Source organism: Crotalus tigris, unplaced genomic scaffold (genome assembly GCF_016545835.1).
Source record: "Crotalus tigris isolate CLP2741 ecotype Arizona unplaced genomic scaffold, ASM1654583v1 scf7180000023687.2574627, whole genome shotgun sequence".
NCBI classification, from domain to species: domain Eukaryota; kingdom Metazoa; phylum Chordata; class Lepidosauria; order Squamata; family Viperidae; genus Crotalus; species Crotalus tigris.
In genome coordinates this window covers 1,901,600-1,928,041 of record NW_024100118.1, presented here as the reverse complement: position 1 = coordinate 1,928,041, position 26,442 = coordinate 1,901,600, and the positions used below count along the sequence as shown (strand labels likewise).

At 33.1% G+C, this 26,442-nt stretch overlaps 1 protein-coding gene across 4 annotated transcripts in view; it reads left to right on the top strand.

The window, feature by feature from the left end:
• SSBP2 (single stranded DNA binding protein 2) overlaps positions 1-26,442 on the top strand; it is a 164,152-nt gene that overhangs the window by 110,927 nt on the left and 26,783 nt on the right. The window contains exons 5-9 of one of the 4 annotated variants that reach the window (XM_039320769.1): positions 12,524-12,613; positions 19,869-19,928; positions 20,341-20,407; positions 21,588-21,658; positions 23,654-23,745. In XM_039320769.1, the coding sequence (XP_039176703.1) occupies positions 12,524-12,613; positions 19,869-19,928; positions 20,341-20,407; positions 21,588-21,658; positions 23,654-23,745 (380 nt within the window). The remainder of the gene's footprint in view (positions 1-12,523; positions 12,614-19,868; positions 19,929-20,340; positions 20,408-21,587; positions 21,659-23,653; positions 23,746-26,442) is intronic. The other 3 variants (XM_039320770.1, XM_039320771.1, XM_039320772.1) reach the window with 3 other exon arrangements.

Here is a 26,442-nt window from a genome sequence, read left to right as displayed (position 1 = left end):
TCTTTACTTTTAATTGAAAGCAGTGACCATTTCCAGGACAATCAGAAGAGAGACTAGTGTCTATGCAGTCTGACTTTTTGTTCCTTTGCCTTAGATAATTATAGTCCCCCAGTTTAGGAAGTAATATAATTCATCTTTAAGAACTTGACAGTGCTTGGTTACTGGTTCTCATATCATTGAATTGCTTTCTTACAGAAGGGCATTACATATCTGCTGGCATACATAAAATGGTATTTGGTATTTCTGTTTGTGTATCCTTCCTGCCTTGCATCCATAATCTTGCATGGTTGAACAATATAAATGCAGTGTTTCCATTAGCTGGAAATGGTTCTCTGCACCTATGAAACGCTGATTCAATACAATACATTACGTGCAATAAGCAACTTTCATCCACTTTTAGTCTTATAGAGTAGATCATATATTAAACTAATAAATCCACCTAGGCTAATTTCAAATTATCTTCATAGTACATTATGTAGAATTGCATTATTTACAGGATTACAATATTCAGTGGTTTCATAAAATACAATTAGGGTGATAAAATGATAGCTATTTTATTTTGATTTTCTTTTATGTTTTTTTAAAATCTTGACACTATTAGATTTTAAAATCTCTCAGGTGGCTGAAATATAAGTTTTATTTGTTTTTAGTTAATGTAACACGGTACTAAAAACAACCAATGATTAACAAGGTTACTGTACTCAGCTTCATAAATTTTTTTTAGGTTTCAATTCAGAATATTTTCCAACCATTGTATCATTTTTGATCACACTAATTACTTCTGAGTTATAATTGACATTTAACCTTTGAATGTAGTTTAGACATTGAATGTAGTAAAAAAAACATCTAAAATGTATGGCAATGTTATTCATATTATATTACATTTGTTCTACAGTAATATATACAGAGCAGATTCAAGATACTGTCTCTGAGCATTTAAGACATTAAGAGTTTAAGATCACATTAGCTAACAGACCTACTAACATATGCATGAGTATATTTATACAAGCATTAAGAATGGCATCAGAATTCATTTTTTCTGGCCCTTCTCAGAACTGTTAGGTGCTGGGGAAAAAATTTTCATCAATGGCCCCAAACTTTGGAACTTCTAATTTGAGATATGTTTGGTTTCTTCAGCGATGTTTTCTTTTCTTTTTTAAAAAGATACGTATTTGTTAAAATTAAATTGAATTGTGCTTTAGCTTCTAACAATTTTTTACATGTTTGATTTTGCTGTTTTAGTTATATTTTCTTCATTATTCAGGTTCTTCTCAGTGTAGATCCTCAAAAGTAAATTTAGAATACCTTATATAAATTATCTCTGGAGTAAAAATGTTTTTTACCCAAGATAAAAAAGTTCACTCTGATTTAAACTTGTTTCAGAATACTCTTAAAATGTGTTATTTGTTCTTCATCTTCGTATATAAATGATTACCTGAAATAAAAAATAAAACTGTCACATAATATAGAAATATTAAACATGCAAAGCTTTTATGGCATTAACAATATAAAAATAGGAAATTCTAATTACAGCTTCAACAAGTTTAATGTTACCAAACTTTTACAGTAATTAATTCCCCAAAGAGCTTTGGCCTCTATGGACAACTGCTCTAGGGTTATAGAATAAGAGGGAATGTTTGTTTGGAAGTTAAATGAGGAAATTCAGATTTCTCTAATGATTGCCTTTATATGAATAGAATTTTTTTATTTTTTTTCTTAGTTCTTAGTTCTATCTTTGTATAATTTTTATACAAAGATAGAAATAAAAGCAAATAAATTGAAAGTTTATTAAGAACCTCTGGGACGTGGTGGACAAAAGTGCTAAAATGTTGGATAGATCTTTCCAGGCTTTCTTATGTTACACTGCCCATTTTGACAAAAATATGCTCACAGATATAGATCTCCATTCCCTCAGGACAAAAGATTCCCAACCAGACAACTTGTTTGGATGCACTGAAACTTATCCTCATAGGAAGAATTGTTACAAATGGGTTTATTTGTAATCCATAGAGAGGGGAACAGTATTGTGACAGAAATGTTACACAGAAGAGTTCCTGACTGCTGAAACAATTCCAAGCAGTTGATAGTCCCACTGCATACTTGATCAGTAGTTTTCATGAACAAGTTTAATAGATAAATAATTTATTATTACTTATTTGAATTTATGAGCTACCTGACTCAATGGTCTCTGATAAACATAATTAAATATAATTGGTAACTAATTGGTAAATATAAGTAAAAGAATGGCTGGGGAACGGGGAGCATCCACCTTCCCTGAAACTAAATTGGGAGTGAAAGTGTTTGGACCTGGTCATTAGATGGGAGGGTATGGTCCTAGAATGGGCCAGCCTAGCCAATTGTTGTAGGAAATTCTCAAATTTTTACCATGTCATTATCAGCCACTTCTTCCACATGGATTTGATTCTCTACAAGGAACTTCTGTATTAAAAGGTTAAAAACCTGGGGTACTATAGGCTGTCTGCAGCCTGCAACTATAGGAAGCTTGCTAATGAGATACAGTTGGAAAAAAAGTAGTGAATTTCAGCAGAGTCTTTAGATTGAAATCTGTGTCTCTAGATCAAGCTGTAGCTACTTCAGTCACAGAAACCTATCACTGTATATGCTCTTTAACTAAGTTCTGACTCTTCCAATATTATCACTGTCCCAAGATACTAAATGAAGGAAGTATGCATAATCGCCACCCTTTTTACTGTTGGTGAGGAATGTTTGAACTTTGAATTATGATTGTATTGGGAATGCTTATAGAATTACAGGTTGTTCCTGTTGGTTATGTGTGTGTGCACGAAAACGTTGCCTGCTTTCTCCCATAGTACTTCAGAAGAATCCTGTTTGCAATCTTGTTTGAGCTCAATGTATTCAGAGTCCTTTTTAAAAAATGTTATTATCTAGAACACATATTTTTATTTTTTAAGAACTAAAATGTATCTTTAGGCCTTGACTCATTTTTGTGTATTCTTAGGTGGCCATCATAACTCAAAATGGTGTTAAAATGTCATGTATCAATGATGCAGTTTCATAATTTGTATCAATACACCATAAAGTCTGATACTAGTGTATAAGTCATATCATTTACACAAAGATTGTCTTGATTCATATGTCATTTGCCCCTCCCTTGACCCCTCCAGGGGTGTCTACATACTTATTCCTTAAACTTAAAGAATTAATTTCAGCTTGGATTTGATGTTTTGTTTAATTTTCAAATGAAAAACTACTCACTTTTTTACATTATTTTGAATACATTTAGTTCATCACATCTGAATATTTTTATAATTTGATAATACTAATAAATATAAAAGCCAATTTCACTCTGTTTTTTAGATGTCCTACTCCAAATTAGCCTTTAAGCTCCATTCATAATTCACTCACTCATAAACAGAAAATTAAAATTAATTCTCTATAATTCTGCACATATTTGCCCATCTGCAATTTTCTTTTCAAGCTTGAAATAAGTCTAAGTAAGTGACAGTAACTAATGTTTATCAGTAAAATGAATCTTAAGTTGTATTATGAATGAAAGCAAATATACGTGTCCCAGGACAATGTTGCAGGATGTAATCCAGGTCAGTCAGTCACTGAGATCAGAGGTTTAATCTTCCAAGCTCTCTGACTTTGCCGAGTCCATCCTCAGGAAACTTCTCTCTAGTAGAATATGTGATTTGGGCTATTCTGTGTGTGGTATTTATATGGTTCCTGGTTGTGTGTGGCTTTTTAGTTGTTGATTGGAGTGTTGATAGCTGGCTAATACATTATTGGCTGTTGCTTCCTTGTGCTCCAAGCCCTCCCCTCCTAAGTACGTAATAAGTTGGTGGTAAATCAGCACTCCTCTTGATTGATGAGGGACCCATTTCCCAGGCTTCAATCACTTCCCTGGTTATTTTTGTACCTGCTCATCTAGACAACCTTAGTAGCTGCAAAATTGAATGTGCATCCATGTTCATTGCAGTGTGAGGCTACCGATGAGTTCAGGTCTCCTTGTCTGATTGCTCACTTGTGTGTTCTTGCAATCTGGTGGTTAGCTTCCTCCTGTATATCCTACATAGTCACGGGCAATCCATGCAGGGAATCTGGTAGATTACAGTGAAAGTATCTTTACAATGCATAATTTGTCCTCATATGGTAGCCTCTGGGTGGTGTACAATGCCCACTTGCAGATCTAGAAGTTTCCTTCTGCTTCCAAAATGTTTTTGATATTGGAAGGGTGTGTCATGTAGTTGGTCTTGTAACTTGTTTCTTCCTTTTTTTCCCCCATCATGTTGCGCAGACATCTTGTAGCAAATGCTTGTGAGTACCCATTCTGTCTGAATTGTTCATGTAGGTACCTCCTCTCCAGCTGTTTAACTTGCTGGGTGCTACAGTGGGTTCTCACCCTGTCATATAGTGTTCTGATGGAACTCTTTTTGTGTGCCTTTATAAGATATTATATACTGAATATATATCCTTACTAGAAACAATATTTTGAGTGATACCCATATAATCTGTAAGAAAGTGATATTGGTTCCATCTTGGGAACAGCTTCTATAGGCTTCTGACATTATCTGTGATTCTCTTAAGTATCTTGGCAGAGGAAATCTTTAAATTTTTATATAGTGGCAAAAATGGTAGTCAGCTTAGCCTCCATTGTGAACAGTGTAGCTTTTGAGACTACAAAATATTTAATTTCATAGAATATCTTTCTGTTTTTTCTTATGTATTTTATTTCAGAACAGTGTTTTAATGGAAGGTTTCTCTATCTTAGCAATTTTAATATGTGTAGGACTTCAACTCCTAGAATTTTCCAGCCAGCATATAATGGGAGTTGAAGTCTACACATAATGAAGTTGCCAAGGTTGAGAAACACTGGAAAAAATTATGCTGTATTTAATTAAAATCTGCAGAAACTTTCTTCTCAGTTGACTAATTTAATACTATGCATTGCTAATATAAGATATACCCTGATATGATGATTCACCTGTATGGAAACTATGAATTTATATTTAAGCAAAATTTCTGACATACAGTAGTTTATTGTTGTTCCATGTAAAGTATGTATGTTAATAAAACCTTATTAATAATTTAGTCAACTATTAAAAGCAAAAGCTTTCTAATAGCACTCTCAGGTATGAACTCCGCCTCCTTGCTACAGCCTCCAATAGATAAAACCAATCAGTCTTTCTTCACAAATGGGTATCTAATGATGTCAATAAAAAGTTGCATATGTTTAATCAGCGCTTATAAAATAGAATTAACTTATTGGATAAAGATACTGGAGTATATATTACTGTTTCTGCTAGATTTGTCTCAAATGAGCTAGAGAGTATTGAGTTTAGGCTTTATTTCAGGACAATAGATTTTTTAAGTAAAATGGTAGCTCATTTGTAAATTCTAATGCTAATGTATTCTGCACATGCCCATTCAGAAATAATTCCGACAGTGGAATTTACAGCCAGGTAAGTAAGTATAAGACTGCAGCAGTATTCACTAATTCACATATCTCTATTAAGAGAATAACTAGATGGATATTTCTATGTTAATTAGAGCTATTTATTACAGCTATTAAAGTGGAATACTTTACCTCTGTTCATTACTTGACTTCATAATTTAGATTTAGCTACCACAGCAGAAAGTTTTGTAAGCACTATGTTAGCAGAAAAAGAAATTCACTATTTAGGCATGACAGAAATATGGTCTGATGCTGGGATGATTAAGTGCTTAAACTTAGGCCAGAGCATGGAATCTACTAGCACAGTGTTATTAGTTGTGCCAAAAATATCTTATGCTAGACAGTCACCAGCATGTAAACTTATTTCACTGCTGCAACATTTTCCTCTCTTGCTAGAGAATACAATTACTGTGTATGTTTGCTATTTATGATTGTTTGCACAGATGTTGTATAATAGAACAGTATTTTCTGAAAATAATTTTAAATAAAATTATGCCTGCACAAACCTTAGATACAGATGCTATTTATACTGATGCTTTGGAGTCTCAGAAGTACAATTTATTTCAGTCAGGTTCACGCTGTAATACAGATATGGAAAATTGCTTTTCATTTTAATCATGCAGTTTTTTTTTTTTTAGGATTCTACATTTTCTGTTTACTGTTTTTTTATTTTTAATGAGTAACAGAACATGTTTGACTTCATTTCTAAATTTAGGTTATATAAACTGGATAAGGATAATTTAACTTTTGCTATTAACTAAATTTAAAACTTCCAATCTTTCAGAGCACAAAATGAACTTCCAGTATTTTGTAGAGGGGAAAAAAAACACCTGACAGCATGCTAAGGTGTAAATAAAAAATCATTATAATTGTGAAATTCAAAGTAAAACTTTAATTATCTTTGCTTAATAAGGGAGACGTTTTAAATATATCATTCAAAATTCAGGAATACTTTAGATGAAAGGATTAAAAAATTCATTAATGTGCAGTTTGCAAATATGTCATTGCTGAGTTGTTTAAAATCAATACTGCTGAATTCTAATACAACCAACTTGCAATTCTCTAGATTTTAACTAGACTTAAGCTTTCTTTTCCCCCAAAATGAACCAAAATATCCATTTGGACTTTAAGCTGCTGAATCAGTTGATTAATACTTTGGCACATGTCTCCTATACTTAAGTTCATGTGGTCATAGTAGCATAAAACTAAATCCCCTAAGGTTGAAAAGTTCTAATCCATTATAGGTCATATAGATTAAAATCAACACTTCTTGGTCCATAATCAAATCATGCATTATAGTAACTTTAATAACACAGATTAACTTAATTACATTAGTTAATTAAAATAATTAAGTTTGCATTAAACTGCATGAAGCAAATAATTGATTCTCTGCTAGCTGATAGGGCAAGTTCATAAAGCCACAAGATCTAAACCTATATATGGTTTGGCTTATTTTTACAAGCTTCATGTTAGTTTTGTTAATCTACTTAATTATTTTCATGATATTTCAATTACCTTTGTATCCCATTATCATGCATAGAAAAAGGATTTAATATGATTTCCTTCTTTCTTTCCCTCCATTGCTAGCTTATAGTAGAATTGTTGATCAGTTTTGTTTAACTTGATGGTGAAACCTTGATTATAACAGCATTAGAGCTATAATGAAAAAACATGTTCTATGGATTCCAATGCACTTGTTTCTTTTTTCAGGTATCTATCTGCAGTGCTACACAGTAGATAGCATAACATTCTACACTGGATTTTATTGTTCCAGCTATAAAATATCTTTGCCAATATAGTAACTAAGAACAATTATCATGTTATTATCTTTGTTGAAAAACCCTAATACAAGGAGCAATTCAGACATGTAGTCCATATAATTTTTCAGTTATTATGTACTATTGGAAGAATCCATTACATTCAAAATTGGCAGCTTTTTCTATAAAATATGGTAGTAAAAAAATTTATAGACCTTAAAATATCTTTATGAGGACTAGAAAATAGTTAAAATTCCTTTTCTTTTAGTGCAAAATTGATAAAATCCATTCTAGCAAGATAACCTTTTTATTTAAATATTTTCATTTCAATAATTGTGTTTAGAAATGATTCCACTGGGGACAGAACAGAGATTTAAAAAAGAAAAACATGCCACATTCAAACTCTGAACTTCTGTTTCCCCCAAGTCTCACTCAAATCAGTTCGTTTGGATTTCAGAGTTAGGTGGTATTAAAGAGCAGAACTATAAGAAGCAAATCTTCAAGATGCATATCATTTTGTGGTGAAGTAGGTCATTATGGAATGAAATGGTGATTAGAGTGAAGAATAAACTGAAACTATGTCTAGTTTGCTCTTTGCTTGTCTTAAAACTATATTTTAAAGCCAGTTCTCTGAAAATTAGGTTCTAAAAGGTAGACAAAAAATACAGCTTCCAGAGAGTGCATTTAGAATTGGTTAGATGTAAATCCTATATATATAAAGCTTGTCCAAGTGGCTTTGCATTATAGTCAAGACTTCATTTGTTTAGAAATGTTAGAAATATGATATTGGGAAACATGATTATCCTAAAAACTTAGAATTCTAAATATTCATTAAATAGTTACATACACTTTTTGACAAGTTTCATAAACAATCATATCAAAGTTGTTAGAAGTAACTACCAATTATAAACAGACCAATACTGGGATATTCTAAACGTAACCTAAAACCATGTCACTTTTCAAATTAAGACTGTGCCTCTTCATCTTTTATTTTTGATTTATTAATGTTATGGCTTGTTTTATTTTTGTATAGATCTCTCCATTCTAATATGGAAAGTTTATATATGTATTTATTATAAAGAAATGATTATGAGATGTTGCCAGAGTCGTCTTTTGTGACCCTTGCCAAGGAGTGACAGTGATTTTTCAGAACAATATGTTTCAGAAGGAACAGCCAAGACCAAACAATGCCATTGCTTGATTTATCTTTTATATTATTTAAAAAGAATGGTGGCTGTATGAGTAAAATTAATTATGTTCTTGAAGGTTAGATATTCTATATGGTTATAGATCACTCTGCTCAAATAGCTGTTTGATCCATTGTTTTGTTGCTGTCTCATGTACTATAATGAAGTCTATATTTTTAATATCCCATTAGCTTACATAGGAAATAGACTACAAAAAAATCAATTTTTTATAAACAACGCAAATTGCTGAGTAGTGTTTCTCAGATTATAAAATTAAGAACTTTTGCAATACTGCAGATAGAGAAATAGGAAACTACTAAATATATGTCAATCAGTTTTGTAATGTATAATATGAAACTGTACTCAATATGCAACTTTTCTAGAACTGTAACTGGGAAGGGTTAAAATTTAAACCTCTAGATTACAGAAAAACAAAAAAAATACCGTTGCATCATAATTAATGGATGATGTATGCAATTATCAGTAAACTATGATGATCCTTCAGCTTCATAAACTGACAGGAAGATATGCTTAATCTGAAATAGAAGTAAGAATTCTTGCAGAAAAAGAGGGCAGCGAGAAATTATTTTAACATTAAATTATGGTTAGTGCACTACATGGAAGTCCATATATAATTACTTTAAATATTATTTTTATAATGTTGATTTAGATCTTTAAAAAAAAGTTTATTTTGCGAATTATACCAATATTTTATAATTTATTTGTGACACACTTGAAAGAAGTTTCTAGTTAACTTTTTTTTCATTTTATGTGTAATTGTGATCTATTTTACAGAATCACATAGATACTATTAAAATGGATGCAAAAGTAGTTTGTTACCTGCCGTTGTGTGCTTGTCTGTACAGATATACATACAGTTTCATACCACTTTATCTCTAGTTCTAATTTTTAATGTAGCAGTTAAATAAGTGACTAAATTAGATTCATCTGCAAAAACAAATGTTTGCAATCTAAACTTCCTGTTTTCACCCGTTTTTGTGAAGTCTATAGAAAAACAGCATCACCTTGTGTCATCATAGTGTAATTTAGTTTACACACTCAAAATTATGTGGTATGGTTTCTTAAGCTAGGTATTATGCTAAAAACTCAATTCATTCAAAATGAACTTTACATATTGGGTGCAAAAGTGACACCCAGTGGCCAATTCTATTCCATGAGAAATTATAATTCATTTATAATAAATAAATCCTCTGAACTCATAAGAGTATGATGTTAGAAATCTTTTCATACCAAATACAGCACCAAAATATAGTGCTATTAGAAAGACTTTTATCAATCTAGATGTAATGATAATTTGAATAACTGGAAGAAATAACAATTTCTTTATTGCAATAGAGGAGCTGTATTTTCTGCCTACTTAATTTGAAAGGTATCTATAATCATCTTATATTTCATCCTTGGTTCACTTAAAAAAATGGAATATCTTTCAAAAATTAACATTTTCTAAATACCATACAAACCTATAATATCAGTTCATTTTTCAGCAATTTTATTTCAGAGCTTTTTGTAACATGTAATATAAGTAGCTGTACATTTGCCAAAAGAAAGAATCCACATTGTATAGGAAACAAAAATAAAAGTAGTATTCTGCATACTCTCAATTTTAATGCACATTCAAAGTTTCATACTGTGGATGAAAATTATGATAAAGGCTTCATCTTACCCTGTTATCTAATCAACGATCAGCATGTTAATTTATTTCTTCCTGCAGCTGCTGTTTTGCATTAATTCAGGATAATCTAAATTTAGTTGTATTATAACATATGTTAACTTCCTATAAAACAGAATGCCTTAGGAGGAGGATTTTCAAACTAGACCTTGACTCCCTTGGAGGCTACAAGCTAATTTGAGACGTGTGGTAAATGTATGGGGGCCAAAACATGTTAAAGAATGCCAGAAGGAAACTTCAGCATAGAGGTCTAATTTCTGGGGATGACGGATAGAAAGAATCTGTGCTGCACATGGCCCATAGCTGACAGCAAGGAGAGGTACAAGCAGTATGAACGTGATACCCCCTCAAAATTGAGAACAGAGAATGTCAGTAAACACACTACATTGGATAACTGCTGGTTCACATAGTACACACTTGGCTTCTTCTGCCATCATTGGCAGACAACTGGCAAGAACAGCAAACAGACTCTGATCAAAAGCTATCACATCAGTGGATAACTATATACTTAGCAAATTGGAGGAAGACTCATTCTCCACTCCTGGTTTAGCAACTCAATGTCAGCCTTTTCCTCCAATACTAGGTGCTTCTTCAGCAGCCACACAGGGTACAAGACTTTTCAAAGACCTTGGAACCCTCAAAACTATAACAGTCATGTTCTTTCCATAGCAAAGGTCATCCAGCCTCTTTTTCAGGCAGTCCCTTTCCCCCCCCCCCATTGCAGGCTCTCTAATTGTCTTGAATATTAGAAGGACTGTCCTAAGATCCAATCGATCCCAAGAGGGTTATCACAGCTACTGGATCATCATCTTTTGAATCTACTAAAGGACTGACTATAGTAGTAGTAGTAGCAGTAGTAGTAGTAGTAGTAATAATAATAATAATAAAGTTGGAAGGAACCTTGGAAGTCATCAAGTCCAACCCCCCTGCTCAGGCAGGTAACCCTATACCATCTCAGACAAATGGCTGTCGAGTCTCTTCTTAAAAATTTCCAGTGTTGGAGCATTCACAACTTCTGGAGGCAGGTTGTGCCACTGGTTAATTGTTCTAACTGTCAGGAAGTTTCTCCTTAATTCTAGGTTGCTTCTCTCTTTGGTTAGTTTCCATCCGTTGCTTCTTGTCCTGCCTTCAGGCGCTTTGGACTAGAGAGCCAAATTGTGGGTACCATAGAAAGCAACCACAAGTGCTTCACTATAGTTAGGTTATTGTTGTTACTTTAGTTTGTTTTCCTCCTTTCTTCTTTCCTTTTAAAATGATTTCCCATCCCCTTCCCCTTTACCATCCTGTCTGCAAAGCTTTTGTTAAGGGAGCCCAAATTTCCAAAGCGGGTACTTAGCAGGAAGGTACTTCTCTCAGGAATATAGAAATCCCAACTACTTGCTCCTCAGGGGTAATTATGCATAGTAGAGAAAAGCATGCAAAGTAAACTCCCCCTTAGGGTAACCTTCCCAGGTGTAAAGCCATCAGAGATCAGCCAGCTTCCCCCAAAGCAAGGCTTCAGCAGCAGCAGGGAAAAATTCAGTTCCCATCATCCCCAGCCAGCTGCTTGGGATGACAACTTGAGATTCTAGATTGTAATGCAAAGAGGAAGGGGATTAGAAAAGGTTTTATTCTTCCATCTGATCTTGAACTATCCTCATCATCATCCCAACTTTTGTTGGAATCATGGTGCTAACAAGTTTGAGAACCCCAGTTTTAGGACTGAAAGCTGTTATGTGGGAGACTAAGATTGGATCTTCCATCTTTTACTAGAAAAATAGTGTGGGATAAATATGGTTCTTTTTCATCAGATATATACTCTTTTGTTGATTTAATTCTTATTGCTCAGGTTGTTATTAGCACCTGAGTGAAATAAGGATAACTAAACATGGTTCCCAATTTCATACTGCAATTGTTTACATCATTTATTATATCTAATTTGATCTCTAAGGCATCATTCCACATATATAAAGTTCATTATATTTTTAAGGAGACTGTTTCTTAATAGATTATAAAATTACACTGATACTGTGCATTCAGTTATAGAATTGTGTTAGTGTATTTATGACAGAATTCTTTCATAATATTTTGTATTGAATATTAGCTGATTAGCTGACATGCTTCTTTTCTGATCAGAAGCTACCAATTGGACTGAGTTATAGGAGAACCTTTTGTAAATGCACAATTTACAAGTCTTTGTTTAAACTAAATGAAGTTCCTGGTCCCTGAGTTTCCCTTTCAATTGTGAGTGTAAGGCAGTAATTTATTAAAGAAATCTACGTTTGTATTTAAGTGTTCCACTTCTGCACTTTGAAAATGAGCACTAATTATTTTAAATGGAAGAGAAAATTAAATCTGTCATGCAGAGAGTGTTCCTTTCTGCCTTGCCACACTATGGTCAAAGTAGTATTTTGGTTTTATGCCTATTGTGTGCAATGACAAAGGTTTATTTTTCCTTTGTTCTTTTCAGAGCGCTGCAGCAGCTCCCAGTCCAGTGCTAGGAAACATTCCCCCAGGAGATGGCATGCCAGTAGGTCCTGTACCACCGGGTTTTTTTCAGGTATTCAGAAAAAATTGATTATAGGGCTTTCAGAACTTAGAAAAGAGAAAGTAGCATTTTCTGGCACTGCCATGAAAGAATACCATTTCTTCCATGAATGAAATGCACTATTTAAACCGTTAGGATAGAATAGGTTGTTACTATGGATTTTCTCAATAGAAAATAAGTTTATGCTATTTATATCAGCAGTGCAAACTTAAAATCTACAATAAAATGTTAAATGTGCAGTGATAACTTAATATATATGGGCCAGAGGAGAAGTTGTATGATAGAAGAAATTGGTTGCTTGCTTTGCTACTTTGTCTAGTAGAGTCTAAGTTAAATTGTATTATTTTGATACTTTATTAAAGATATATGCTACAGCAAATAGTAGCTTAATCTGTTAGGCAAGTTCAAACTAGCAATTTGTAATCACACGTCGTGACCACAGGACACTGCAACCAGTCATAAATGTGAGCTGGTTGCCAAGCACCTGAATTGCAATCCTGTGTCTGTAAGAGGCAGAGGTGATGTTTTCCAATTGTTGGAAGGCCATAAGGCACCCTTTCCAAGGCTGTTGTCACCTCAGATCATCATTAAAAGATGAGCAAGTCGAGGACTACTTGTATATCAAATTATGTTTAGTGATGAAAGCATTAAATTTGAGAACCAAATTATGTTTTATCTTTCACTAAGAGGTAAAACAAAGCCAAATGAATATTAGCTTTTGTGGATAAAAACTGTTACTAAGGATAGTGAAAATATAATTATACATATAGATTGTGTGTATGTTTGTGGGAGAGAGAGACAGAGACTATGATTATTCACACCTTAATTCACAACAGATATACTGAGTATTACTGAGATCTGCTGGACAATCCAAGCATTTTAGAGAAGTGCCCAACCAGGTTGTAGGTACTATAGTAGCTACATGGTTAAGAATCAGGTTGGGATAACACTTCTTTTATAGGACAACATATTTGAATTTGGAAGTAGAGGCAGTATGGCTGATGGATAAGAGCATACATGTTAATTTGGGCTATAGGCAGAAACTGGCATACCAACCATCCTGCTACTTGGCTCCTTGATTTTTATCTGATTTACAGGTTTGTTTGTCATTTCCTTTGTCAATTTGTTTGTCAATTTTCTTGCCTTGAGTCAAAAAAATCTCAATATTTAAAACCACAGACTTATCTCAAGTAACTGATGGTCATATATTTGACTTTGTACTTGCCTCAGGGAAGTTATATGAAGATTTAAATATGGAGAATCATTTAACTTGGTGCAGTGGTCACATTACTAGTCAACTTAGGATGAGGTGCTATCTGGAAGCTGCACAGGGTTGCTCTTGTCCACGTACTAAATGGAAATGGATAGATCCAGTTTCTGGAGGATAAGTTTTCCTGTGGTCTGAGAGGCAGTCCTGTTGGTGATCTAATTAGTTTTGATAATGGAGACAAAGTGTTACTATCTGGGAATGCTGCATGTGACATGTATATAACTAGGGTTGACAACATAGTCTATATTTTCTTTATCTTACTAAAAGTCATGATGAATAATGAAAGAATGACAGAATAACAGAGTTGGAAGGTACCTTGGAGGTCTTCTAGTCCAACCCCTTGTTCAGGCAGGAAACCTTATACCATTTCAGACAAATGGTTGTCCAGTCTCTTCTTAAAAACTTCCAGTGTTGGAGCATTCACAACTTCTGGAGGCAAGTTGTTCCACTGATTAATTGTTCTAACTGTCAGGAAGTTTCTCCTTAGTTCTAGGTTGCTTCTCTCCTTGGAGAGTTTCCATCCATTGCTTCTTGTCCTGCCTTCAGGTGCTTTGGAGAATAGCTTGACTCCCTCTTCTTTGTGGCAGCCTCTGAGATATTGGAACACTGCTATCATATCACCCCTAGTCCTTCTCTTTATTAAACTAGACCAGGGGTAGGCAACCTTGGCTCTTTTATGATTCGTGGACTTCAGCTCCCAGAGTTCCTGAGCAAGCATGGCTCAGATTGGAAACTCTCCCTTTCCCCTCAGCATGGCTGGCTCAGGAATTTTGGGAGTTGAAGTCCGCGAGTCATAAAAGAGCCAAGGTTGCCTACTTCTGAACAACTAGACATACCCAATTCCAGCACCATTCTTCATATGTTTTAGCCGCCAGTCCCCCTGATCATCTTTGTTGCTCTTCTTTGTACTCTTTCTCAACATCTTTTTTACATCATGGCAACCAAAACTGGATGCAGTATTCCAAGTGTGTCTTACCAAGGCATTATAAAGTGGTATTAACATTTCATATGATCTTGATTCTATCCCTCTGTTAATACAGACAATATCACTAGTCCGTCTAGTAATGGCCATGGAATTGGGAAGAATGCAAATTTAGTGTAAAAGGTTTAAATAATAATATGAAAAGAAAGGGGCGAGAAAGGCCATGTATCTGCCAACCCAACAAAAGGGGGAAGGATATAATCGATGTGAGTAAAGGTGGTCTGATTCTGTGGGGTAGGATTGGTATATAGCTGCAAGGAAATGAAGAAGTAAGTTTAATTATAAATGGAATAGCTGAAACGTAGGGGATAAAATAGGAATTGGTATCTTTTTTATTGTTTTAGGTGCTTATGATGGTAGAAGACCACAGATGATGATAGTTGCATGTTACATTTTAAAAGGATGATAATGGAAGAACCAGACATTCTGCAATATACTGAATGAAGTAAATCCCGTAGAAAATATTATTCTTTTAGAGACATGAAAGGGGTGGGTGAGAATGATACGACAGAATGTGGAAACAGCAATTGGGCATTTGTAGAGCAAAAAGTGAATGGGAATAGTATCTATTTGATGAATACCTGCTTTGAAAAATATTCCATTTTAAAGAAATAGAAGCTTATAGCAGTTAGGACATGATCTGATATTTGGATGGCATGGATATCTATGGTATAATAAGGTTAATGTAGATGTCAAAATTAATTATGTGTGGCAGACCATTGTTAAAACATGGAATAAATATAAATCTAGGCTGTACCCAAAAATACCTTTGTGAATTTCAGCACAAAAAGCATTTTATAGACCTCAAATGATAAGTAAACATAAATGGTATTATGTAGTACTATAATGTGCTATATTTTTTTCATTTTCTTCCATTAATGGACCAATCATTTCCTTGACTTTTTTCTTGTTTTTTATATGTTAAAAGAAGCTTTATTATTATTATTGACTTGATTATTATTGCTTATAGATTAAGAATATTATTTTGTTTTATTCTTAAAGCAGAAGGAAGTAATGATGAATAAGATAATTCACAGGAATTAAATATCAAGAGACAATATTTTCAGAGGTGAAATATATCTGTGGTATCAATATTACATATTAAGTGTAGTAGGAAAAGTATTTTCATTACAAAAGAGTAAACAGGCACATAATAAAGGAGTACATATAAAAGAGAATATAGTGATGATAGTAGCCCCGAGTCCACTATGCAACAGCCTGGTGTATTCCCTATTATGTGCCTGCTTACTCTCTTATTCTCTCCAATCTCACAGCTCTGAGAGAGTGAGAGGAACAGGTTGGGCACAGAAGACAATTGCTGTAGAAATCACTTGTCATTCCTCACCCCTTTTGCAATGTGGACAGATTAGAGAGGAAGGGATTACAAAAGAACAAGCAGGCACAGAATTGCTTTTGTATAGGGCAATCGTAGCTCTCAGCCCTAAGCACACATATTAGCTTTGTCTTCTATATGAAGTGATGTAACTAAATTTTGCATCAATACACAGTGTCACAATGCTTTCAGTGTACAATTTTATTGATTTCTGTTGAACAGTAACACATGGTATTAGTAACAAAAATGATTTCCAACTGTAGAGACCTTAAAGGCAACAACTTTTTGTTGTTGACTGAATTTATCAACCCTGCCATTGAGAAACTGCTGAAAGATTAATTTTCAGGCACCAGAGGGCATTACTAAAGAGCAATTTTATAAAGTGAACAAAGGTAAAATAAATTGCAGAATTTTATACATGTGAGGTACAACTGAACCTGAAATATAATAAGGAATTTGGGGGGAAATTGACTTAATAAGCAGTTGACATATGCATTGTTTGTAAAAAAAACTTTATGGTAATGTCCAGCCTTCTTTTAAAAATGAATATTGATACGAACACCAGAAGAACCAGTACTTTTGTGTGTTTTTAAATGTAGAATATTTAGAAATCAAAATTGGTTCTAAATGCATTTTAACTGCTTCCAACTGCTGAACAATTACATGCATTCCAGTCATTTGGCTTTTCTATAGGTAACAAATGTACAGATACATGCAAATAATTATCATTACTCAGTTGCAATTAATTTTTATTTGTTATGGTTAGGAACTAGATGTATGCTTATGCACATTCTCCGGGCATACATTATACTACGCAAGATTTGAACATTCTATTTGTTAGATGATCATGGTGTCATTTTAGATTTTCTAAGGATGAAGGTGATAGAGGGTTTTACTAAGGGAAAATTAAAATATTTGAGTTCAAATTGAATCAGTGCCGTAGATGTATGTACAAAGATAAGTGGCAAGTAATCCAGAAAATAAAATACACCTTGCTGATATGAGATACACTGAAAAAGATTTAATTCTGAGTGATCTTGTAAAACAAATCTACACAATAAAATATTGATTAAATTATTTATATTAGTGACTAGTAGTGACCAAAAGGTATTTCAGGGTAAGAAAATATGAAATGTTTAACCTTCAATTTGCTAGATGTTCGCTGCAAGAGATAAAATCTGTTTTCCAGTTTCATAGGCACAGTGCCATTTTATACATATGTAAACTCCATTAACTATTTTACCCAAATATAATATATTTTCCGCATGCTTCAAATCCCACTCAAATGTAATGGACATTTGGGTCTAACAGACTTTTCTATCTCCCATGAGTCCATTAAATCAAGAATTTGCTTAATGTGAATATCTTTATTCCATTTTGTTATATAGTTACAAATTGGCAAAGTTATCACTTATAGTTGTAAATCAAAATTAAAAATAGGTGTTGAATTTAAAAATAATAGTTTGTGTGTTTTTGTGAAAGTTTATAAAAATGTATAATGATTATAAGGGTATGACGCCATCTTGTGGTCACTGCATTCTCTGCAGAACAGATTTGATGTTATAGTATTGTACATATTATGGTGTACATTCCAGAGAAAGAATAAAATTGCTAATAAATAGAGCTGAGGAATTAGAAAATGGGGTAAGGTATGGCATCAATATGCATTTGGTTTTATTTTAAGAGACATTGATAAAATATTAACGTTGAATATATTTGGTGGAGATGAAGGAAAATGTTTCTTTTTCCTATTTTCTTTTTCCTATTTTTTTTATGGTGCTCTGAACTTTCTATATATTTTAATGTGTTTTGGGGGGTTTTGTATATATTTTATCTGTTTAATATAATTCTTAATAAATTATTGGGTAAAAAACAGAAAGAGCAAAGATACTACATTGGTAATATAAATTGCTAATCTGGTAATGCTATTGTTACCACTATTAAAGTTTTTAAAAACTTGAATATTAATGGATGGTTATAAAATTATTTTTTTTCTCCAAGCTTTAGTCTATAAGGTCATTTGAATTTTGGATAACCTTAATTTACCTTGTGCTATTGATAGTAGCTCTTCCTATAGCATAATACTAATATAGAAAAGCTGTTTGTCTAACTCAGTGGTTCTCAACCTTTTTAATGCCATGACCCCCAACCGGTCGTAAGTTGAGGACTACTCAACCGGCCGTAAGTCAAGGACTATTCAACTGGTGCAGCACCGTTTGCAGAATGGGACTTTTGGCGGGCTCAGCAGGGCAGAGACAGCCTGGACAATTCCTATTGGCTTTTGAAAGCCAATAGAATTAGACTCTATTCAAGAGAGTCTATTCTATTGACTTTCAAAAGCCAATAGAATAAAAGGGAGTAGCACAGCTAAGGAAAAGGGGGGGAAATGGCGGACTGCATTGTTTGGCGACCCCCGTGAAATGGTCGTTCGACCCCAAATGGGGTCCCGACCCACAGGTTGTGAACCACTGGTCTAACTGAAATACTTTCCTTTCAGGCCTTCAAAACTATGCTTAAAGATTCAGAGGTTTCTTCTAAATACATAACTTTCATACATCTACAGTGACTAGAGCTTTCTCTCTATATTTACATTTTTGTAATTCAGGAAAAAAAATGAAAATACAAAACAGCAAACCACGTGATTCTAAAATTATTTTGGTACAAAAAAAATTACTTTGCTATGTAACTCAACAACACAAAGTCTGAAGCTGATTAAATAACCAATAAGTATTTGGATTGCATGGTGGCAGAATATCACTCATTCAATTCTGGCTATGTTAGGTATTTTTTAAATAAAGATAGTCTTCAGCTCACAACCATAATGGAGCCTGCTCATGATAGTCATAGACTGTAATGGTTGTAAATTGAGTCATCCATGTGACAAAATTGTTACCTTTTTGCCATGGTTCTTAAGCAAATGCTAAGATCACAAAACAATTGCTATGGTCATTAAACAAACCAATGTTTCACTATGGGCCAATTTTGTCGAAAGTCAGAAGTAAATGCTGATTTTAGGTAAAGCACAGTCACATGAATATGGAATGCTTCAAATGGCCACAAATGTAGGATAGTTGTTGATCACCAGACTTCAGTTCATGTTACTGGGGGAAGGGGCTACCATCAGAGCTTTAGTACTGGGTCATAAATACTCCCAGAGAGCTCCGCCATAATTTTGAACAGTCGCTAAGCAACCAATCTAAGTTGAGGACTACCTTTATTTTTAAAATATCTAAAAATGGACCTTGATTTTCTTCAGTGAATTAGTTTTATTAACAGTATATACATATTTGAGTTGAACAACGAAGCGCCATTTGATGAAATAGCTGTGAAAATTTAAATTACTTTAATCCTGGTTTTGAGCATTTATGAAAGCTCAACCAGAATGAATGTTCCCAGAGGCTAGTTCCTGAGTTAGAAGAGAAAGAGATATATAATAATAGCTAGCTTATATGAACTTGTTTAGGAAAATTTCTGACCATTATTTGTCAAAAATTTGCAGATAGTTAACATACAGAATGTTAATAAAAAATAAATAGAAGGCTTCTGAGGCCCTCAGAGGTTTCCAGATCAAGATCACCATTAGCAAAGCATGCTAATGGCCATATAGCTAAAGCAGTATGTAGTTACTTTTGAATTAGACTTGTATCTCTATTTTTATTGCATTTGTTTTCCTGTTTTGTAGCCTTTCATGTCTCCTCGATATCCAGGAGGCCCAAGGCCACCTTTAAGGATACCCAATCAGGTAACAGTTTTTTTTAATCAGAGAAATGCCAAATGCAAAGAAACACTTAGCTGGGAAAGGCAAACTTATATGCATTTTGAAAACAGCAGGTCTTAAAAACTGCATTGATGATGTAGATATTTGATATGTTTATTGTATGAGTATATCATATCCAAACATGTTACAGCAGATAAACAAATTCTGTATATAAAGTATTGTCTTTAAAATGTCGTAAATTTAATTTGATTTTATGGGAAAATCTTGAAATATACAAAATAAGTTGGGATTAGTTGTAAAAGAAGGTAATTTTGGATTCCCATTCTTTTAGGATGAAATTATAGGATTTTTCAAAAAGAAAATAGATTGCATTATTTTTTAAAAAAACGTAAATATGATATTCAAGTAGAAAATTTCTCTGCAAACTTTTTAATAGGCACTAGGAGGCGTCCCAGGAAGTCAGCCATTATTGCCTAGTGGGATGGATCCAACACGACAGCAAGGTAAATTATCAATGGAAATATGATCAATGGAAATAACTGAATAAATGACTTCTTATCATCAAACTTCCATTTGTTAATACATTGGAACGGCATCCAGAATATTGTAAGAAATACATTCATACTATTATACTCATGATTTAAATGTAAAAGGGAACAATTATTTCTGTTTAAGTAATTCATGTTTTATTTATTTAGCAAATTTATATGGCTACCTACGGCCATGATTCTGGGTGGTGTAGAGCTAACAATTAAAACAATGTGCAACCATTAAAAACTTAAAACAATAAACATAATAATAAATAAAAAGCAGGCTTTCAGGAGAATAACAACTATCTCAGCAAAATACAACCATCTTGGAACCCATGGGATCCACAAAGTTGTAGGTCCTTCCAAAAGGCTAACAGGGATGGGGGTGACTTCACCGCAGTTGGCAATGATATTCCAAAGAACAGAAGCCACAGAGAAAAAACACATCATCTAGTTAGCATTAGATGGAACTTTTTAGGAGATGGGACGTACAAGGTTTGTTTTTCTGTCTTTACCAAATCATGTAAGATCGTAGATTTTCATGTTTCTAAATTGTTATTGATTGTGGGGCAGCAGGATTATCTTAAAGATCCTTTTAACCTAATGAGATTTATTAGCCTTCTTTATTAAAGGTTTTAAATAATTTAAAATACGTCCTGCTGCGGCACATTATTTAGCTCTTGTACAAGATGATATATTTAGTTGACAACATTCATATTGAACAACTCTTAAATTTATGTTGTACAGCACTACTATATCTACAGTAAATGTGCTATATTTAAACAAAAACAAATGTCATCTGTCTGTCTATCACCAATACAAATTGCAGGGATAAACGCATTCCCTAAATACTGTTCTCCTAAATTTATTAAATTGGCAATTTAATTAAAATAAAGTTTGGGGAGAGGGAAGCCTATGTTTTTAAGCAAATCCAAATGAGAGGAATGGGAGACATCAACTTAGAAGAGGAATTCTCTTTGAATCTGAATGAAAGAAAAATAACTTTTCTGAAATTATATCTGACACAACTTTTTACAAAATATTTTAATCATAGGGAAAACAAATTTGCACTCTGATTAAAATGCATTTATAATCTGAATCAATCTGATTAAACAAAAATTGTATTTCTATTTTTTTTTCATGAATCTTTTAGGTCATCCAAATATGGGAGGTCCAATGCAAAGGATGACTCCACCTCGGGGAATGGTCCCCCTAGGCCCACAGGTATATTGCTCTAATTGTCTTTCATGTGATCATATTTCTCATAATTTCCTATGAGAGAAAGAGAAACAAAGAGATGTATTCTTACAGTAAACATATTTTGCTACTTGAAGTTATTCTACATAATTTCTCTTAAAAATTTGAACAAGGATGAGAACATGCACACAGCTACTTTTAGTTAAAAATCAAACATAAATTGCTGTTAAAATTCAGAGAGCCTTAAAAACTGTAAGAACTTTATATAGTTTTGGTTTTTAAAGCCTGAACATTTAATTTTAATATTGCTTTAGAATGTTACATGGTTTTAAAATTATCTGCTATATTTGTTCATGTGCATTTTTAAGCCATTCAGAGCTTGTACATTTTATAAATAAATAAAGTTTCTGTACATATATATCCCATTTATATATTAAAGTTATGATTGATAAGTTAATAAGAACATACAGAAGGAGTGTGTGCTTGATATTGGGAGCAAATGCTAGTGATAACAGTTGTAATAGAATTCTGTCAATAACTTATTACATTACATTCATTTGTTCTTTGTAAAATATTTTTCAAATGTTTTAATCACATTTATTTAGTTGAAATAAATATGGTTAAAATATACAAATTATTTTACTTCACATTAATTAAAGTTGCCTGACATTAAATAAAGCATCAGGCTTTCAATATTTCTTTGGTTAATATTACATCATGTCCGCAATATTATATTACAGATATTCCTCCAATAAATGCAAAATACTTTCTAAAAAGAGAGAAAACATGAAAGAAATCAAATGGATAATTTTGCAGATTTTCCTTTGTATCCCTTTGAGGTAGACCACGTCAGGAAACAAATGCTACAAAGATTACTGGAACTCTTATTATTTCTTATTATTACTGGAACTCTTATTATTATTATTTAAACTCTCATTTCCTTTCATGTTTACCAAACAGCTGTTGAATACCTTCTTAAGGCTCTATACTTGTTTTTTTAACTCATGTTGGCCAAAATCTCTCAGATTTTCATTTTTAAAAATCTTTTCCCCATTTCACCTTGCTCTTAATTTGTGAAGTGGATCAAAATCCAGTCAACAGAATTTAGAAAAGCAACAGATAAAAATAAACTAACAAAGGCATAGCATTCTGTGAAACTTATATTTATAACCTTTTTCCTCAGATTTTTTTTAATCAGATAAAATTGTGATGACTAAAATTTCTAATAGTGGAACTATCAAAAAAAAATTTCTTACAGAAACTGAAATAAGAACTATTTTAATAGTTTTAGACAATCTAGTCTAATTATAGTTCCAAAAAGTAAAATTTATGTATAGCAGTCACTAAATTAACTTTATATATTATTTTAAGGTGACCAAATTATAATTATGGATAGATCTGTGGAAGAGTATAATTTTTCAAATAATTAAAAGAGAATCCAGTTTGTGCTGCTGATACGATAAATAGTTAATTTGAAAGTGCATCTTTATATATAAATACAGCACTAGACTATTTAAGATTTATGTGTCATTTTCTCTGTTTATTGAACAGTCCATTGCTGTAAATGCTTTTAAGTAAAATATGTTTTCTTACATAGTATAAGTATATATATCTATTGTTAAAGTTAATAAATCTATTATTAATAACAAAAGCTTACTCTTAAAAACTTAGTTTAAAACTCACTCAGTCCCTTAATATTAGAATATTAAGTCAGCATTCATGAAATGGCAAAACCTGCCTTTTGCTGATAATTGTGCTAGTTGTTATAAATGATATAATCTTCATTAATCAATTAAATGTGTTTACTTCCTTTGATAAGATAATAAGGTCAGAAAAAAAACGTAAATAGGTTTTTTTTTAAATCAGAGGGAGTATAGAAATAATTGTTTATAAATTGAGCAGTTAAAAATCTAACAATGAATGACACTGGCCGATCCAATTAGCAGATGTGTAGGGAAGTCATTAACTTGCTGTCCTTTTTTTTTCCCTCCTCTTTGGTTTTGTTTTTTTGTTTTGTGGTAGTCTGACCCTTGGTTATCATTGCAGAACTATGGAGGTGCAATGAGACCCCCACTGAATGCTTTAGGTGGCCCTGGAATACCAGGAATGAACATGTAAGTAATGTAAATTGCACTAACACACAATAAGGAAGTTGTCTTCGATTAAAAGTAATGGCAGAGATGTAAGTGCATTTAAAATAAAGACATACAAGCATGTATCAATTAACTGGCAAAAAATAATGACAAATGTCACAATCCAAAATCCCTAATCGCTACCCACACTGACACCAAACAACACCAGTTCAATTGGAGCAACACTAAAATCATCGGCCACGCTACCACCCACCATGCTCGTCAGTTCATTAAAGCCTGGCACTGCACAAGCAATTCCATCAACAGACATATTGATCTACAATCAGCATATGGACCTCTCAGAATCCAAATCAATCAAACCGCCATCCAGAGACAGCAACAACCTTCAAGCCCTTCCCCCCCAGCAGTTCACTTTTCAATGACCCTGACCTGACATAATTTCCCCATCACAAGACCCATTACCAACCTCGCATTGATGACTCACTCCTGACCCACTAATTCATACCTTCCAATGACCCTTACCTGAAATTCTTCCATCACAAGCCTCTCTCTGGTAACTCACACCTGGCCCATCACAAGACCCTCACTTGACACTCCCACACTACTTATATAAAGCCCTTATGTAAGTAGAAAACTGACACAGACATCCAGTAAAAACTGCTGAAGATGTTACCTAGCCTGGTAATGAAACGTTCGGAAACCAATCCTCAAGCTCAGAGAACAAACCTTCACCCTCAATGACAATGTATCAAAGTGCCAATAGGAATTTGTTCTTTAACTGGTGGAGTGGTGAAAACATTTTGAACATAAAAATTCCTTGAAATACTCTGGTGGTTTCAAGGTTTGGCAACTCAACAAGTTTCTAGAAAATACTTGAAATAGCTCAGATGTAGGATGTTTTGCAACATGTCATATTCAAAACATTTTGAAATAAAACATGTTTGCATATCCATTTTATCTGACATTATATGAAACCTTTTAATGTTCAATACATTAGAAGTTAACAAACCTTTGTGGTAATGATTCATAGGGTTTTATTTCATCAGCAGCAAGACATCAAGTGAAGATTTCAAATATGCTTAAAATGTCAGACTATTATTACTTGGTTTGATAATCTACCATTTGTATTATGAAATATACTTTTTGCAATCCCTTTGAGCTTTTAGACACCTATAAACTGAGAACGTATAATCTCTCAAGGTAGATTTAATCCTTATTTTCTATAATACTAAGAAATAAAAGATAATCTTACAGCCAAGATTAATATTGAGGCAAGTGTTAAAATTGAAGAAACATTTTTCAGAGATTTTCTTAAAATGCAGTATATTAATTTTTGGTGGAGATTGAATTTTGCAAAGTTCTATAAAATGTGAGAAGTATTTCAACCACATAATGTTCACAACTTGTCTCTTTTTTAGGCCCTTTGAATCAGTGTTGATTCCTAGTAACTGCCTAGACTCATCCCTGCAGGTTTTGGGGCAAGATTTGGGAAGCGGCTTGCCATGCCTGCTTCCTAAGGCTGTGAGAGAATGATGGGGTCATCCAGCTTGCTTTGTGCCCAAGGCAGAACTAGAACTTTCCCAGATTCTAGCCTTGTTGCTTAGCTACCAGAACAAACTTGTTATTTCATAACAATGTAGAGGGAATTAATTTTCATTAAGGTGCAAGAACTGCAAATGATAGCAAAGTTTTCTTTTTGTTTTGTAAATAAAGGATTTTATCAATAGTATGATGCATCCAGCAAAACAAAAGGAAACCTACATGGCATCATTAGTGAGAGAATATATTTTAGAGGTTTTGTGTATAGTTATATAAAGCTGTAATTGATTTTTTAAAAAATTTTAATTTTTTGTTTTGTTTGATAAATTATCTTGAATTTTTACACTGCTTCAGTCATATGACTAAGTGGTATACTATTATTAAAAATAATACTATTATTTAAAAAATTGAACATCTTCACATTCAGTGTAATAAAATAGTGTCATATTAATCCATTGCTTATACTGATGACATAATTTAGCAGCAGTATGATAACACACTTTACTATCTCAAATGTTTAATGAACAACTAGGTTTTCAAAAGTTTGCTAAATGTTAAGAGTGAGAGTACAGATCTTAGATCTCAAAGTGGTGTTCCATAGAAAGGTTTTGCAGTGATGTTCATCTCTAAGTCCCTCCCTTCTTACCTTATGAAGAGTGGGTCATCTCAACAAGCACCTTTGGCAATCACATATTTGGGGTGCAATATGTTACTATTTGTAGTAAGTAATTGTGTAGATAATAAGGGTCCAAACCATGTAGAGCTTTAACTTTGATAACTAGTATCTGGAGATATATTTTGAAAGCAAATAGCAGCAATTCAGCTCTATAATATTGGTTTTATATACCACCTCATAATCTCAGTATGTGGGCAACTACAATTCTACATGAACTGCAGTTTCTTGATGATTTTAACAGACAGTCCTGTGTAAAAATGCATTACAATAGTCCAAACATGTGACAAGAGCACATGACCTTAACTGTGTCTTATATTCCATGAATAACTGAATGAAATGAGGGAAAAGTCCTGGCTAAAGCTTCCATCTGCTGTTTCAGCAGAAGCTGAAAATCCAAGGAAACCCCAAAATTGCATACCAGCTGTTTCTGGGGAATACAGACTATAAAGAGCTAAATAGGATGGCCTCCAAACCAACAGTCATTCAGTCTTATTAGAATTAAG